Below are 16,436 nucleotides of genomic sequence, written 5' to 3'. Positions count from 1 at the left end.
GCAGGTGGAGGCCTTTCCTCCTCAGCACTGTGAAACAGCATTTCCCAGCTGCTGCCTCTGAACCGGGCTCATCTCCCCTGGTCCTGCTGCTGGGAGCTCTGCCCTGGCCATGCCAAAGACCATGTCTGACCTGGGCTGTCTCCTGTAACAGCACCGCGGGGCAGGGAATGAGCCTGCTTCCTTAGCCAGCCCGCAGGCTGAGGCTGAAACTCTGGTTAAGGGGGACTAATGGTGTCTCGGCCACAGCACAGCAGCGTTAGCGATGCACTAAGAGAAACGCTGCTTTCGTCCCCATCTATCACCCCTCCAGCGGGGAGACCCCAGGGTTCAGGGCGCTCGGGGTAGAGCCCAACCTTCAGGCTCACCCTGCAGCACCAAAATTTGGACTTAAGGCAGACGAGCTCCGAAGCATTGTCCCCTTTGCCGCAAGCAGCTGGAGCCGGTGGCAGCCATCCACCACGTGGCACAACCCAGGGAGGTCCCTGGCTCGGGTGGCCCCGTCACTGCTCTCGCTCCTCCTGGCCGGTGGAAGAAGCCGATGCCTAGCTCCGGCATGGCAGCCCCCAGGAGAAAGCCCGTCCCGAGTCCACGCTGCCCGTGCATGTCTATGGCCAGGTGGGCACACTGCCACCGGTGCCAAGTGGGTCGATACCCAGGTACGGACTGAAGTGCAGCCTCACGGGGCCAGTGTGTGGGGAACCCCCCCTGCACGGCTTGTCCTGGGGGGCTCCCACTGGCTGGCTGTGCCCTGGGCACGGGTCCTGTCAGCGTCTCTGCCGGGGAGGGTTGCGCTGGTGAGGCTGCTTCACTGGGGTAGAAAAGGCAGTGGTGGAGCAAACTGGGGAGATGGACATCAGTATGGGGACTGGTTTTGCTGCTCCCCATCTGCAGCCAACCTCTGAAATATCCAAAAGCACTTCCAGCAGGTCTGTGCAACGCACAGCCCGGCATGACGGCTTAAATTAAGCTTCTCCTGACCCTCACAAACCTTTCTCCATCCCCTGAGTGCTTCTGGCAAACACCAGCCACTGGGCAGCCCCGGGAGAGCTGAGATGTCCCCAGGGCGGGGGGTACCAAGCACGTCCCCACACACGCAACCCCAGGAAGGTGGGTGCAACCTGAGCTTGCTCCTGCAGGAGGGTCTGTGGGGTGGGAGGGCTCTGGTGGGGCTGGGGGGGGGGGGGGGGGGCACCACCCAGGGGCACAGCCCGGCTGCAGCTGCCTTGCTGATGTCCCAGGTGGTGCTGGCGCTGCCCCACGATACCCCCGTGCCCGGGTACATGAACAACACCATCAACACCTGTCACAGCACTCTCCAAACCACCAAGCTGCAACAAGGTCTTTTACCATCTCATACCAGCACACCCTTCATGCCAGTCCCTCTACTGCCTTCTCATCTCACCTCATCCAGGGCATGTGCTTTCTCTCTGCTTCTTTCTCTTCCTCAGCTGCTCTCTCTTCCTTGGCTGCCCAACCTCTTAACAGAACCAGCCACAGCTGCACCTTATCTACATCAGCCAACCCACCGCCCCTGAAGCCAGCCCACAGCTGTATATTATTAATGATACTTAACCCAGCTTCATTCCTCTACAATTCCGCCTTCTTTCTTTTTTTTTTTTTAACATTTTCATACTTTATGTTTTTACCAACCATTACAACCTTTTTACAAATAAATTTTTCATACAGTCCTCTATAACTCCTCTACAAACACCATGCGGCTGTGCTTGGCTCGGGCACCCGACAACTTCAACGTGCGGGCCTGTAAGTGGGTGCTGGCAGGGTGTCACGCAGGACGGGGCAGAGGGGGGAGTCCTGCGCCCACCTTATCCCTCTGCTCCTCCCCAGTCAGTATTGGAGACTACATCCAGGCTGTGCTGGACAGAAACCTGGCAGAGAACATCTCCCGTGTCCTCTACCCCAATGACAACATGAGTCACGACGCAGGGTGGCTGTCCCTGCCTTAGGGATGGCTGCAGAGCGCCCAGAGTGTGCAGTGGAGCAGACCCTCTTGCCAGGATGCTGCAGAGATGCTTAGATGCTTTGGATTGTGTTTCAAGCCACCTGTAATGCTTGGATGGGGATTGCTGCCTCCCACCAGCGCTGCCCAGGGCTGCAGCAGAGGCGAGTCTGTTCCTGGGCAAATCTGTGCTCAGCAGAGGGAGGGAGTGGGGATGAGCATGACCTGGGGGGTAACGGGGGGAGATAGTGAAGGGTGGCTGCCCTGGCTCGGCAGCCTGTTTTGGGCAGGTCCTGATGGGGTTTTTCCCCGTTTAATCCTACCCCAGCCTTCCCAGCTGGAGAGGAGAGCTGGGGGTGTCACAGCTCCGGGGGGGGGGGGCGGGGAAGAGGTTGCCTCCTACAGATCTTCTTTGGCAGACCAGCAGGTTGATGTTCTGTGCTGCATGAACAGTGGCTCTAAGTCTTGTCTTAGAAATAGCTCCTAGGTGTTACATCCCCTACGGCTTCCCTTCCCGTTGCCCCGGTACCTCTCCTTCCAGCTGGAATTTAAGCTGCGTGTGTACCAGCACATCTCAAACCCCTGTGCTGAATTCGGGAAAGCAAGATGATGTTGGGGTTAGAGTTGCTGCCAAAACTATTGCTGGGGGCTTGCACCGTGCCGTGGGGTGGATGTGTACCGGCGTGGGTCCCCACACAGCAGGGAGCCCCGGGAAGGCACAGGCGTGCCTGGGCAGCACAGTGCAATCCCTCAGCACCCCACTCCTCTGCTCACAGTTCTTCGAGGGGAAGGAGCTGTGGCTGAAGCAAGAGTACTTTGTCATGGCTGCCACCCTCCGGGTCATCACATGCCGCTTCAAAGCATCCAAATTTGGGAGTATGGACAGCATCTGAACTGTGTTTGATTCCTTCCGTGACCAGTTATGAGCCAGGGATGGTCCGACATATGCCTTGGAGCTCGTTTTGATGCCTCTCAGATATACACCCAGGGCTGGGGAGGTTTTGTGGACCCTCCATGAATGCCTGTGCCCAACTGACTTGGGAAGTGGGATGCCCACATGTCCCCCACTCATCCCCACTGTCACCCCTGCTCTCCCCACAGGTTGCCATCCAGCTGAATGACACACACCCCGCCATGGCCATCCCTGAGCTGATGAGGGTTTTTGTGGACATCGAGAAGCTGCCATGGAACAAGGTAAGGAGACCCAACCTGGCCCGTGGGTGCCCTCTGCTTGCACCACCCTCCTGCAGCTGGGGGTCTGGGGACCCAGTCCCGTAGCTGCTGGTGTCCTGGGGAGCAATGTGGGGCAGTCAGGTTGGGTTTAACCAGCATGGACTTGGAGGTGCTTCTGGCCACAGTGGGAGGACCATGTGTGGGTGCCAGCTTTCCCCCTCGCTGCTCACCACTGGCTCTCCCTGCCAGGCAGGCCTGAGACATCACCAAATGGACCTTTGCCTACACCAACCACACAGTGCTTCCCGAAGCCCTGGAGCGCTGGCTGGTGGACCTGGTGGAGAAGCTGCTCCCCAGACACTTGCAGATCATCTACGAGATCTGATCATCCAGAGGCACCTGGATGTGAATGCCTTGGGGCAACCTAGGAGCCCTCTCTGGAGCGGGGGATGGGGATGGCATGCATTGTACCATTGGGATTAGGGGGATGCACAAACTGGTAATGTCAGGTGTGTGGCTGAGTGGTTCTGGCTGCTATTTCAGGAGGCTGGGGTGTAGGAAAGCCCTTTCTCACCAGCACATTGCCATCCTGCAGCTGGTGGCTGTTTTAAAGGCTTCACCCATTGCTCCAAGGACTTACCGGTTGGCATTGCCTTGCTCCCTAAATGCTAAATTCATCCTGGAGAAGGATGAGGTTGGGGTACAAGGGAGATGATGGTTTAGCCTCCTGGTCTGGCAGCACGAGGCTTTTGCCAAAGTGGCCCCCTTAACCAAGCGTGTGCCCACAAGCCCCTCTCCACAGGGGCTGGCGTGTCCTTCTGTCCAGAGGCACCCATGCGGGGGGAGGGCACCCTTTGGAAAGGGTTTGCACAGTCACTCTGCAGTAAAAGCCACCGCTCTGGTTTGTGTGAAACGCACTGGGGACATTGGGAACCGTTGCGTGGGACATCGCTGAACACCAGCACCCCTCACCTCTCTGGCCTCCACTGGCAGTACATCACATCCCTCTTCCCTAACAACGTGGACTATCTGCGGAGGATGTCCCTGATAGAAGAGGGGGGCACCAAGAGGATCAACATGGCTCATCTCTGCATCGTTGGCTCCCACGCTGTCAACGGCATGGCAAAGATCCACTCCGAAATAGTCAAGGCTCAAGTGTAAGTGCGGGGAGGGAGGTGGTGGTGGATCACCCTCAGCTTGGAAATGTGGTGGTGCCAGGTAGGGGAGCCTGAAGCTGTCCCCTCCTCATCCTCACAGCTTCAGGGACTTTGCAGCGTTGGAGCAGAGAAGTTTCAGAACAAGACCAACGGCATCATCCCGCGGCACTGGCTCCTGCTCTGCAACCCGGGGCTGGCAGAGCTCATCGCAGATGTGATGGCATGGGGGCAGTGCGATGGCCCCTGACCCTTCCCAACCCCAGGGATGTTGCTGCTGGGGATGCTGCTTCAACCTCAGCCATTTACATCTTCTAAATGTTCAAGCTCTACTTGGATCTTACCCGAGATCCAGCCACTTTAAAAGCACTGCTGGCTTTGCTGGGCAGGAGCAGCATGCTGGATGAAGGTGGCCACCCCCGTCCCGCCATCAGCATGTGCCTGTGCTCCTTTTGCAGAAAACAGGGGAGGACTATGTGTGGGACCTGAGCCAGCTGACAAAGCTGCACGAGTCTGTGGACGATGACCTCTTCATCTGGGATGTTGCTGACGTGAAGCAGGTGAGGGGACGCGGGCAGGGGGGGATGTGGGCAGGGGGACGCAGGCTGGGGGCTGACGTGCTTCCTGCGCCCTCACCCAGGAGAACAAGGTGAAGTTCGCGCTGTACCTGAAGAAGGAGTACAAAGTGAAGATCAACCTTTCCTCCATGTTCGACCTGCACGTGAAGAGGATCCACGAGTACAAGCGGCAGCTGATGAACTGCCTGCATATCATCACCATGTACAACCGTAAGCCACCGTGCACCCCGAGGGGACAGGCTGCCCTGGGAGTGCATGAGCATCCCTATCCCCTGGGGCTGCAGCTAAAACAGAGGGTGACACCACGCTGCTGTCTTCTCCAGGCATCAGGAGGGATCCTGCAAAGCTGTTCGTGCCAAGGACAGTGATCACTGGGGGCAAGGTAAGTGGGGTCAGGAGTTTTAAGGCATTTTGGACTAAGTCCTTGAAAACATTATAGGGAATTTGGGTACAGATGTCTCATGGGGCCATGTCTGTGAAGCTTTCCAGGGAGTGCTGGGGGAGCACTTGTTGGCTTCAACCCAAGCAAGGCACCAAGTTCTTGGGGGGCTTGCACAACCATACACTGCCTGTGGTTACACAAGCTACCGAAAATCTGGTGGTGTGACACATGGCTTGGATGAGATGATGGGGGCAGGGCTGAGTGGGTGCCCGTCGGAGCTGGGTGCACCTCACCTGCCCCTGGTGCCCGTCCTCCAGGCTCACCCCTGGCTTTTCTCCTAGGCTGCTCCAGGGTATCACATGGCTAAAATGATCATCAAGCTCATTAATTCTGTGGGTCATGTGGTGAACAACAACCCCATTGTGGGGAGCAAGCTGAAGGTCATCTTCCTGGAGAACTACAGGGTCTCACTGGCAGAGAAAGGTAGCCCACGTGGGGCACACTGTGGGGAGGGGATATCCGCCCCATGGCTCCATCCCTGCAAGACAGCAGATCTAATGTCCTTTGGCATGGCACAAACCCAGAGCTGGTCACCACGAGCCCCTTGTCCATGTGCTTTTCTGGCAGCGATGCCTGCTACCAACCTGTCCGAGCAGATCTCCACAGTGGGCACTGAGGCATCAGGTACAGGGAACATGAAGTTCATGCTGAATGGGGCTCTCACCATCGGCATCATGGATGGAGCCAAAGTGGAAATGGCCAAGGAGGCTGGAGAAGAAAACCTGTTCACCTTTGGCATGAGGGTAGAGCACGTCATGGAGCTGGACAGGGAAGGGTGAGGGCTGGGGATGCCATGGGGGTGCCACCACCGTGGCAGCACCATCTCATATTGACCCTTCTCCACCAGGTACAATGCCCAGAAGTACTACAACCAGCTCCCTGAGCTGAAGCAACCCACTGACCAGATTAAGAGTGGCTTCTCCCTACATGAACCTGACTTCTTCAAAGAGTCAACGTGCTCTTCCACCACAACAGGTGAGGCCTAGGATGCCATTCATCCTCTTGGTTGGGTCTCTCCACCAAAGTCCTGGTGCCCGTGTGGAGCAGCCCACTGCACCAACCATCCACCCTCTGGCTGGTAAGGTCCCATTTGTCTGGCCCTGACGTTGTGCACCTGGACGAGCAATCGATGCTCCATGGGCACACAGGGCTGTCCGTGTACGGCACGTTGCAGTCGCCACATTAAAGCCTGTGGTACAGTAAGGCCAAGATGAATTTGGGTGCGCAGCCCTCGCCAGACGATAGATGCCTTTAGGTATCTCAAGGGCTTTCCTGGCCAGAGCACTAAGCACCCAAGGGTGTGAAAAAGAGAGAAATGTTTTCCCGATGAGTTGACACACAGTGTGCCCTGGCAGGGCACCCATCCAGCCCGTGCCACAGCACCTACAGGGCTTGCAGGGCCCTGAGCAAACGGGGCTGGGGGGGGATGAATTCACCTGAAGCATCTGTGTTGGGGGGAGCCCCAGACCTGCAGCCCCAGCCCCATGTGCTGAGCCCACCGGCCACCGCCGTGCTCCCACCTCTGCACTGCTGTTCTTGCTGACTCCTCCTTTCTTCGCTGCTACAGGTTTAGGTTTGCAGATTATGAGGCTTGTGTCAAATGCCAGGAGAAGGTCAGCGAGCTGTACCTGGTGAGTGCCAGCCTGGGGACAAGGCAGGGGAGCTGTGACAGGGCACAACAACCCATCCTGGTGACAGGGTCTGGTGGGACTGTGTACATAGATGGGTTCCTAGCAAGGAGGTTCCTGGCTGTGCTGCTGCAGGGGGTCCCTGGTTGAAAGCTGGGCTTGGGGCCAAGGTGCCACCCATGGGTGCAAGCCTCCAGCCACACTGTCCCACACTTCTCCTTGCAGAACTCCAAGGCATGGACCAAGATAGTCATCAAGAACATCACAGCGGCTGGCAAGTTCTCCAGCGACCACACCATCAAGGAGTATGCCCAGGACATCTGGCACGTGGAGCCCTCTGACCTGAAGATTCCGCCACCCAACGAGCCCCAGGATGCAGCTGAGGACAAGACCCCCAGAGGCACGGCAGCGTAGGGGCACAGAGCTGCTGCCAGCCGGAGCCAGGGGACACCAGCCCACGTGCTGTAAAGTTGTCTCTGCCATCTAGTCTCTGTGTTGCTGCTGCTGGCTTTCCGACAGACAGGGAAGGGGGGAAATTTTTCTAACATCGGTGCTGTGCGGAAAGCAAAACCGTATCGCCCTGTTGCTTGCATAGGTGCTAAAAAGAAAAGTGCCATTGGAGTCCAAGGGGCTGTTTACTGAAGTTTAAAATGAGGGACTGAGCTCACCTGCACCAACGCTGACACAGAAAGTGGGTGGACGGGGCGAGCTGCTGGGGCTCGGCCAGCAGAGCTGGACACAACTGTCTGGGCCCTCCCAGGTGATGCTGAAACAGGACTTTGGGGTGCAGCTCTCGCTAGTCCTCAGGCATCAGTGCCAGGGGGGTTAGGTGGTGTTTGTAGACAGGCCCATGTACCCCCAGCACTGCCCCATGTGATGCTCCCAGTCACAGCTCGCATGGTCCTGCCCCAGGAGCAGCAGTACCTCCATCCCCCGAGTAACCTGCAGCATCCTCGAGGCAGTGGGCAAATTAGGAAGTTTCTCAGTAGTTTTTATTACAGCAGTAATTTCAGTGCCACGAGGGGTTCCTGGTGGCGGTTTGAGGCAGTGCTTGTGGTTGCTGCTGCACGCGGCAGGTGGCATCACTAAATGTCCAAGAAGTTTCTGCAACAAGATGCTGTATCACTGATCATCCTGTCCTGCCCGAGAGCTGGATTTCAGGAGCAACTGGAGCTCAAAACTCGATGTTAGCAAACACCGGAGGGAGGGGAGGGAGCAGGGGGAAGGCAACCCCACGGTTGCAGCAGGGGAGGAGGATTCATCAGCGGAATAAGCGGCCAAGGCTCATTCTCTGCCCCCCCCCCCCCCCCATTTCTGCAGAGCAGCACCTACTTCACCAGGGTGGGCAGCTCCAGGCTGAATGAGATGTAGTTGTGGCCCAGGCCTAGCTTCTTGGGAAAGGTAATGAACTTCACCTTGGTTTTGTCCTTGTAGGTGCTGTGAGCAGTCTCAAAGAGCTGCCACAGGATGGGAGCGCCATTAGTGGCATGTGCAGGGGATCTCAAACCCCCTCTTGGCACCCTGGGGCTGAGCACCCCCTCTCCAGCCATTTCAGCCCTCTGAAAGCAGGCTCCATGCCCCCCTCAAAGCCCATGTGGTGGCAGAGGTCCTCACCTTGTGGCCCAGGTGCAGAGGTAGGACAGCATCATCTTCTGCATGCAGGATGAGGAGCGGGCAGGTCAGCACCTTCACACTGTGGGCAGCAAGCACAGCACCGAGGAGTCACCCTAGAGCCGACAGACCTGTGGGAGTCTCCCCAACTCCTGCTAACAGTCCCACAGCATTCCTGACCCCCACCAGCACTGCCCTTCAGAGCATCCCAGCTCATCAGCAGCTAAGGGCAGCTGCTGAACCACTGCAGGGTGATGCCCTCGCTGCTTGCCCCAGCATGGCAGCACCAAGCACCCTAATAACCCTAAACCCCTGTTATGGGGTGCTCAGGCTTGAAAGGTGCCCATGAGCCAGGTGGCTTTTAGCCAAGGCTACTGTGGCATGTGTGCCACAGCGTGGGTGGGACCCAAGTGTGTAATGCTCAAAAAAAGGGTGGTGGCTCGTGGACTTTGCTTAATAATGGTACTACCTGAAATTATCCAAATAAAAAGCCACTTTTAAAGCATGAGGAAGCTGGACAAACACAAACAAGAGCAAATAAGGTATTTCACAGGGCTTGAAGCAACCTGGGCTAGTGGAAGTTGTTCCTGCCCGTGGCAGGGGGACTGGAACTAGATGGTCTTTAAGGTCCCTTTCAACGCAAAGCGTTCCATGATTCTATGTCCAACCCGTTCATCCACAGCCAGGTGGTCCCAACATCATCCCCGCAGCCCCATGGGGACAGCTGTGCCCCTTCACACCAGGCACTCACTTCTTGTCACTGCAGAAGAACATGTTGCGCAGAGCCAACAAGTCCAGGATGAAGTACTCACAACCTGGGAACTGGCGGTAGATCTGCCAGGGAGAGAGTTGCAGGGGTGCTGAGCCGTGGCTGTGGTTGATGCACCCTGCCCCTGCAAGGGGGGGAAGACCCAGGCAGCTGGGGCTGCCACTGCTGGGGGACCTCATAGGCAGAACCCCCCCACTCGTCACCGCTGGGGGACCCCACGGGCAGAGTCCCTCACTCATCACTTCTGGGGAGCCCCACAGGCAGAGCCCCTGGGCTCACCTTGCTGACGGGGATGTGGGCAGCTGCCTCGCGGATGCTGGGGTACAGTGACTCCAGGACAACAGCGTCAACTTGGACCCCTCAAGCCAGAGTGGGGCAAGAGCAGGTAAGACCGGGGTGGTGGTGGGGGGTGGGGGGGAGCTGCCACCCCCCCCTAAGACTGCTGCCATGCTCACATCCCAGGCAGCAGTTATGAGACCAAGTTGCCCCTGTCCCACTAAGGAGGATGGGGACAGCCACTTGTCCCCACCACTGGTACCAAGCCTGATGCTCAAGCAGAGAGTGATGGGGCTCCCCAATGACTCTGTGCCTCCAAAATCTGATCAGGGATGTGCAGAGCCCCAGGGAGCACCACATGGGGCCAATGCAGCTACACTGGTTCTCACCTCACTCCTCCTGCAGTTTCCTTGCCACATTTGTGGCAATTCTGTGAAAAGAAAGGTGACAGTGAGGGGGAGCAGCCACGATGCCTCGGCAGGGTGCACAGCACTCTCACACCCCAGCCTTGCCTGCTGGGTTTTGCTTTGCAAGTGCCTCTGCTGAGGAGCTGCTCTAACCCCTTGCTCCATCCCTGGGTGGCACCGGTCTGGCAGCAGCATCACAGCCCGAGGACCAGCTGTGGGCTCTGGTGTCAGTTGGGACCCACAAGGTGTGTCCCCCTTGCCCAGCCCCTCACCTGCCCTGTCCCCAAGGAGTGTCCCCAGAAGAGGATGCTGCTGTTCCCGCTTTGTGCTCTGGCCCAGTCACAGAGTGCCAGGACATCCGTGATGAAGCCACTCTCCCTGGGGTGCCTGCTGGAGCCCCCATAGCCTGTGGGGGACATGGCTCGGTGTCATGACCCTGGCAGGCACCAGCCCCAGGGGGTCTCTCAGCAAGAGGCAGGGGCGTGACTTTACCTCTGTAGTCAAAAGCCAGGATGTGGAAGTCAGCAACCCCCCCCGCCCCCGTCTGTCAGTGGAGCGGCACCGTGTTATGTCCAGGGGCAGGGCAGTGGATGCACCCCAGGTCCCCCCAGCATGGCTGGGATCATTCTGCCCAGGGTCCGTCTTGGGTCCCCAGAGCCAGTGTGGGGACCCCAGCAGATCCCAGTCCTCCCACAGTGGATCACTTACCTTCAAGAACTGGACACAGTGGCTCACAGCCCTGATGGGGAAAATGAGGTTAGAGCTTGGGGAGGGACCCCCAAGGAGCCCTCCCCTGCAGTGCAGAGGGACCGGGGAGTGCTGGGTGCTTTGGGGTGGGTGGGTTTGGACGTTTAACTTTCACCTTTCACCCAAAAGGACTTTCCTTGACTCATGGGGTGAGAAACCACCACAGCAGCCCCAGCCCCACAGCACTGCTGCACCCCGTTTGCTAGTTCTCCCCCCTGTGCCAAGATGCTGCAGGAGAGCAGCCGTTGTCCCCTGGGGGAGGCACAGTAGGGGGTCCCAGCCCCACAGCAGCGCTCATGGGTACTTGCCTGGTCCCCTCACAGCCGTGCAGGTAGATGATGACAGGGTGAGCATCAGCAAGTGCCTCCTCATACCAGCGCTGGTCCTTGCCCCGTGCTTCAGCCCCTCTGCTGCTTGGCACCGCGAGCCTGGGGGGGCAGAGCGGGGTTACCCCAGTTTAGGCAGGATGCTGGTGTAGCCACACAGCTGTGCCCGCCTGGGATGCTGAGGCTGCCCCACTCACCAGATGCCAACCGTGGTATCTGCCTTGGTGGTGAGGTACAGGCTGATGGTGTTGTTCAGCCGCAGCTCTAGCCACCGAAAGTCCACAAAGAAGGGGAAGGCCAGTAATGGAGAAATCACAGCCATCACACGGGCAACCCAGGAACCCTCATACCCAGCTGCTTTTATGCATTTTTTCCAAAGCAACATGTTACTGTTTCTAAATTATTTGACTAGAAGCCAAGTGCTGTGTTAGGGCCAACCCAGGGAGCAGGTAGGTGAGCACAGCCTTCTGCTGCCTCCTCCCACCCAGATTTCCAGCCCCACTGACACTGCGCGCGCCCACATGGGTTGTAACTTCAGGTGGTGAACAGGGTTCGTGGCACCATGTTACTACAGCTTGCAAAACACAAGGCACCAACAGGAACGGTCGCTCCGTGCCTCCTCTGCAAGCCCATGGCAGGCGGGGGCTCAGATGGGGGCTGTCCTGGTGCTGGTGCTGCCCAGGCACTGGGTGCAGCCATACTCCTGTTTTTGGGGACCCCTCGCAGCCCCCTGCCCACTGAATCCTGGGGAGGGGTGGGGGCGCCTCTCCCATTTGGGACAGCCCCAGAGCACTCACAGAAGTTCAGGTATACAAATGTGGTGAGCAAGACGGGGAAGAGGCAGATGAGGAGGGCACAGAGATGTAGATGAGAAGCAGGTGCAGGAGGAGGATGTGCAGCTGGGGATACCAGGCCAGCCAGCCCCTGCAAGGAAGGCACCTGGTTAGCATGTCCCCTCCTGTCCCAAGGGCGCTGGGGCATGGTGGAGCAGGATCCCCATTCCCAACCCCAGTTGTGATGGCTGGGTAAAGCGGGTTTTCCCCTGCAAGGACCTGAGGCTGCCGTTTGTGTCCCCCCTGGGACCGGGACCTGACGCCCCATGTCAGGATTGTGTTTAGCTTTGGGGATGGAGCCAAGGTGTCAGAGCAGCCCTGCTGTGACACAGTGTCACAAGAGGCCACAATCCAGTCCCCCGCAACCTCCCACGGGACACGGGCACGTGGGAAGGGCCAGGCCCGTGCCAGCACCAGGAGCTCCAAGCCAAACCGGCAATAAGGAGCAACCGATACTCTGCGGCAACACCCTGAGCCGTGGCTGGTGAGACACGGTCATGGCAGTGCCCCCCAGCCTGGCACTGTGAGCCTCTGCAATTCCCCAGGGACAAGGAGCCACGGCCAGGGGACAGGGGCACCCGGCGGACACCGCAAGGGGACGGCGACACGGTCCCGGGGAGCGCCCGGCAGCGCCCCCACACCGGCCCGGCAGCCCAGACTGCCCGCACCGCGGCGGGTACTCACCGCTGCCGCCGGCCCGCGTCGGCCCTGCCCTCCGCTCGGGCGCTGTCGCCGTCCCCATCCCGATCCCGATGCCGGTCCCCGCCGCGCCGCTCGCCGCACCGCCCGGCCGCGCCGCCGCCCAGCCACGCCCACTCGCTAAGCCCCGCCCGCCCTGCCCACCCTGCCCACCCTGCCCACTGACAGCCGCACTCTAGCCCGCAGGCCACGCCCCCTCCCCGCCCCTTTGAGCCGCGGGGGCGGGGCTGTGGCCGCCCATGTGCTGCCGCCGCGCCCCCGCCGGGGGTCGGGGATCCAGCGGGGCCGCAGCTCCCTGTGTCCCCCCCGGGCCGGGCCAGGGCGAGCTCGGGGCCGGCAGCAAGGTGACACGCCGGGACAACCAGCCTTACCGGGGCAAGGAGCACACGAGGAAAGCTTCCCGGTTATAAAAAAAATATTTTTTTTTTTTAAGAAATCTTGCAGGTTGTAAAAAAATTAATTATTTTTAAAGAAAAAAATGTTAAAAAGCAAACCTAGTGTCCCAGGGCTTCAGCTGGAGGGGTAGAAACCTGCCGCTGGTTCCCGTCCCAGCTGCAGCTCTGTCAGGCTGAGTCAGCTGGAACTTTTCAGGCTGAAACTTCCCACCAAGAAAGAAATATCCCAGTTTTACCAGTATTCCCCAGGAATCTCCGCCTGGCGCAGGAGGCTGCACTGCCTGGACACAGGCACACATGGCTGGGCCACCACCGCCAGGCCTGCTGACAGGCCCATGGCCAAGGGCTGCAGTAAATAGGCTGCCGCTGGGCTGGCGGGCAGCCCCTTCTGCAGGGGGCAGCCAGCCCCCCCTGTGCTTTTAGGCTGCTCTTACCCCACCTGCACCCCAAAGCAAGGCCTGCGCTCCTTGCCCTGAGTTCACCGCACACACCAGCCTGCCACTGCGATTTTAGCCCAGCCCCAGGGCCACCAGGTGGGCCATGAGGGTGGGACAAGCTGGGGAGGCCAGAACTGTGGCCCTGCAGCCCTTCGGCACCCATGGCAAGGTACCTGGGGGGGCTTGGCAGGTGCTTATGTGTTGCTCTGTGAATCCATATGGTTTATGCGGATGCAGCCTGTGCCAGCCCTGAATGCAAAGCCAAACAGGTCCGGTCAAACCGAGGCAGTGGGCAGGCAGATGCGCGTTCCCCATCAGCAGATGTTGCAGTAAGGTGGCACAAGCCAGCCACAAGCTGCTCTTCCCCTGCCACAGGGGCAGGAGGACAGCAGGAGCAACCAGCAGATCTGACTGATTTTACACACAAGAGCCTTTTCCTTCCATCCCCAATTTTTCTCCATTCCCAGCTGGTGTTGCGGGAGCAGCTGGGGCACATGGGACCGCATTGGCTGAAGATGATGGGAGATGGTCCCCAGCGCCTCTGCTTTGCTGCCCGCAGGGATGTGCAGGGTGCGGCCAGCACAGCCTGCAGAGGCTTTATTTGGCAGCAAGAGCTGGAAGGGATTGGCACAGAGGTACAGCAGATCCCTGGCAGTGCTCAAGGCCATGCTGGAAGGAGCTTGGAGCAACCTGATCTAGTGGAAGGTGTCCCTGCCCATGGCAGGGAATTGGAACTAGATGATCTTGAAGGTCCCTTCCCACCCAAACCATTGCATGATTCTATGCTCCAACAAAGCAACGTGTTCACCAGGATGGAGCAGCCACGTAAATGCTTCTTGTTGTAAGGAGCCAGCGCAGCAAACGTAGCAAACTTGAGGGTCTCCTGGGCTGGAGGGAAAAATCCTACAACTGAAAGGGTGTGCAGGATCAGGCCCAAGCGGTGGTGGTGGAAATGCGATTTGTACCGCGGAGATTGGACGGGCGATGGCAGCAACGAGCCACAGCCGAGGAGGCACCGCACCGCTGGGCTCAGCACCGCTCGCCATTGTCTTATGCAAAAAAATCCAAGTTTGGGCTTATTTCATTCCAAACTTCTCCCCACACCAGCTGTGAGACAAGGAGGGTTCTGGCTGCTTTCTCCTCCTGCGTCTTTTCCTAAATGCCCCCTTTGTTTTTTTGTTTGTTTTTTTTTTTTTTTTATTTTACCTTATTTTTGCTGATTTTTTTTGCTGGTTTATGGCCCTGCTTCCCCCTGGGCCGGCAGGAGGTGGGGATGACGGTGCTTTGCCCCGCACAGCACAGTGGGAGGAGACCCCTGGAAGGCAGGGGCAGCTCTCGGCTCTCCCCCAGCTCCCCGGGCTGCAGCCAGACCTTTCCTTGCCCCAGCAGAACAAAGCCCCCCATTGTGCAGGGGCAATGGGAAGGAAAGCATGACAGGGCAGTGAGAGCCATGCCGGGAGGGTGTTTCTGCAGGGACCAGGCACCCACAGCCTCACAGAGGGGTCACCCACTGCCTGCGCAGGCGCCCACGGCCACTGACCCCATTTTCAGGTGGCCTATTGCCAGCCCCAAGCCTGGCTATGGCTCTGGGTCTGGCCCAGCCGTTGGAAGCAGCTCATGGCCAGCAGTCCTGGATTTTCCCACGTGCCCCCTTTTTTTTTTTTTTCATGTAGCGTGTGTCACACGTGACGGCGTGGGCGAGCAGAGGTTTCCTTCCGCCGAGCTTGCTCGGAAAGCCCGCTCGCTGCAAATGCCGTCCTCAAATGCAGCTGCTGCTGGAAGGGAGCTCCAAAAATAGGCTGTCGGGCTCCATGTCTGGCAGGGCTCTGTGGCTCCTTCAAAAACATGCTTTCCTTCTGTGGGAAAAGGGTGGAAAAAATAAAATCAGGATGCCTTTGCTAACAGCCAGTCCTAAAAATGATTCAGGAATTTGTACTGGGGTGACACAGCCCAGCACTGCCGAGCCGGGGGTCTGCGCATCCCTGTGGGTTGGCTGGGGACAGAAGGACACCGAGGATGCTGCTTGTCCCCATCGCCCACCCGGCTGCACACATGCAAACGTGTGGCGAGTCTCTTTGTTGGGTGACGGCAAGGATTTTTCAGGGCTGTCACTTGGATTAGGAGGCACCGGTGCTGTCGCGGCGAGGAGGAGGGTGAGGGGGATAAAGGTCCTGGCACTTGCCGGGCTCACAACAAAACAAAGCACCAGATGGTTTCAACTTCGGCATAATATGCAATGAAAAAGTGTTTGAACCGGGGATGAAAAAGCAAATGCGGAAAGAGAGAAAGAAAAGAAAGAAAAACCCTCAGCAAGTGTCAGGGCAGAAGAAAGCGTTGGAGAAAAATGGCAAATGTTAAAAACCCAAACAAAAAGCCCTCCCCCGGCACAAAGCCAGGGCTGCTAACATCTGTCCAGCAAAGCCTCTCACCGAGGCCCCCTTGTCTTTAAAGTCACCTTTCCTCACCTCCATCATTGCAGGGGCATGGCCCCAGCCCTGCACAGGGCTCTGCTCGATGCTGGGGGACCCGCTGGGCTCCCCTACATCCCCCAGCGCTGGCACTGGGGCGGCTGGCAGCGACATGCCAAGCGGATGCCAAGCAGCACAGCTACCCCAGCTGCTGCAGCGAGCTAAATATTTTATTACGCTTTTTAGCTCACGTGTGATGTCCCAGGTGTCCCTGTCGCAGGCGGTGGGACTGGGTGGCAACGCCCCCCATGTCTCCACTGCAGGGTCTCGTGGGGTTTTAAGCCTGGGTTCCTATCGAAGCGAGGCTTATGCCACCCACCCTATGTCCATGCGCCTGGGTTTTGTTTCCCTTGCTCCTCCCACATAAAAGTATTTTGAACCTGCAGACCCATTTCAAGGTCACCTTAAAAAAAGGGAAGAGGGCTTAAAAGCAAATTACATCCCTAGCATTTTTGTAAAGAAAAAAAAAAAGACATGGCAAAATAAGCCCATGCAATTGCATCAGAGCAGATTGCAGTGTGAGCTGAACCCCTTAT

The 16,436-nt window shown here is 58.3% G+C and overlaps 2 protein-coding genes across 2 annotated transcripts; one reads left to right on the top strand and one right to left on the bottom strand.

The window, feature by feature from the left end:
• The first annotated feature begins 255 nt into the window (after positions 1-255).
• On the top strand, positions 256-7,442 carry LOC102057623 (glycogen phosphorylase, liver form-like). The gene is given in 13 exon segments (XM_055716939.1): positions 256-656; positions 1,239-4,287; positions 4,388-4,410; positions 4,413-4,501; positions 4,743-4,844; positions 4,925-5,072; positions 5,186-5,244; positions 5,586-5,727; positions 5,872-6,079; positions 6,152-6,249; positions 6,252-6,279; positions 6,872-6,935; positions 7,158-7,442. Coding segments are annotated over 12 exon segments (1,473 nt in total). The 5' UTR covers positions 256-656; positions 1,239-3,964; the 3' UTR covers positions 7,347-7,442.
• Positions 7,443-7,906: 464 nt separating this feature from the next.
• Positions 7,907-12,708, bottom strand: LOC102057457 (lysophosphatidylserine lipase ABHD12). Its single transcript, XM_055716938.1, has 8 exons — positions 12,586-12,708; positions 11,866-11,992; positions 11,051-11,170; positions 10,704-10,734; positions 9,295-9,377; positions 8,547-8,625; positions 8,265-8,389; positions 7,907-8,036 (listed from the first exon to the last, which is right to left on the bottom strand). The coding sequence occupies exons 1-8, from the start codon at positions 12,641-12,643 to the stop codon at positions 8,018-8,020; spliced, it is 642 nt and encodes a 213-aa protein (XP_055572913.1). The 5' UTR covers positions 12,644-12,708; the 3' UTR covers positions 7,907-8,017.
• Positions 12,709-16,436: the final 3,728 nt, after the last annotated feature.

This window comes from Falco cherrug, chromosome 7, assembly GCF_023634085.1.
Source record: "Falco cherrug isolate bFalChe1 chromosome 7, bFalChe1.pri, whole genome shotgun sequence".
NCBI lineage: Eukaryota > Metazoa > Chordata > Aves > Falconiformes > Falconidae > Falco > Falco cherrug.
This window is presented reverse-complemented; position numbering and strand designations above follow the sequence as displayed.

Excerpts from the sequence above, each read along its gene's own strand:
- LOC102057457 (XM_055716938.1), bottom strand. The coding sequence starts at position 12,643 with ATGGGGACGGCGACAGCGCCCGAGCGGAGGGCAGGGCCGACGCGGGCC. Across the intron at positions 9,378-10,703 it reads ACTGTGTCCAGTTCTTGAAG|ATCTACCGCCAGTTCCCAGG; the intron begins GTAAGTGATCCA and ends TCTCCCTGGCAG. Across the intron at positions 8,390-8,546 it reads CTCTGCACCTGGGCCACAAG|CTCTTTGAGACTGCTCACAG; the intron begins GTGAGGACCTCT and ends ATCCTGTGGCAG.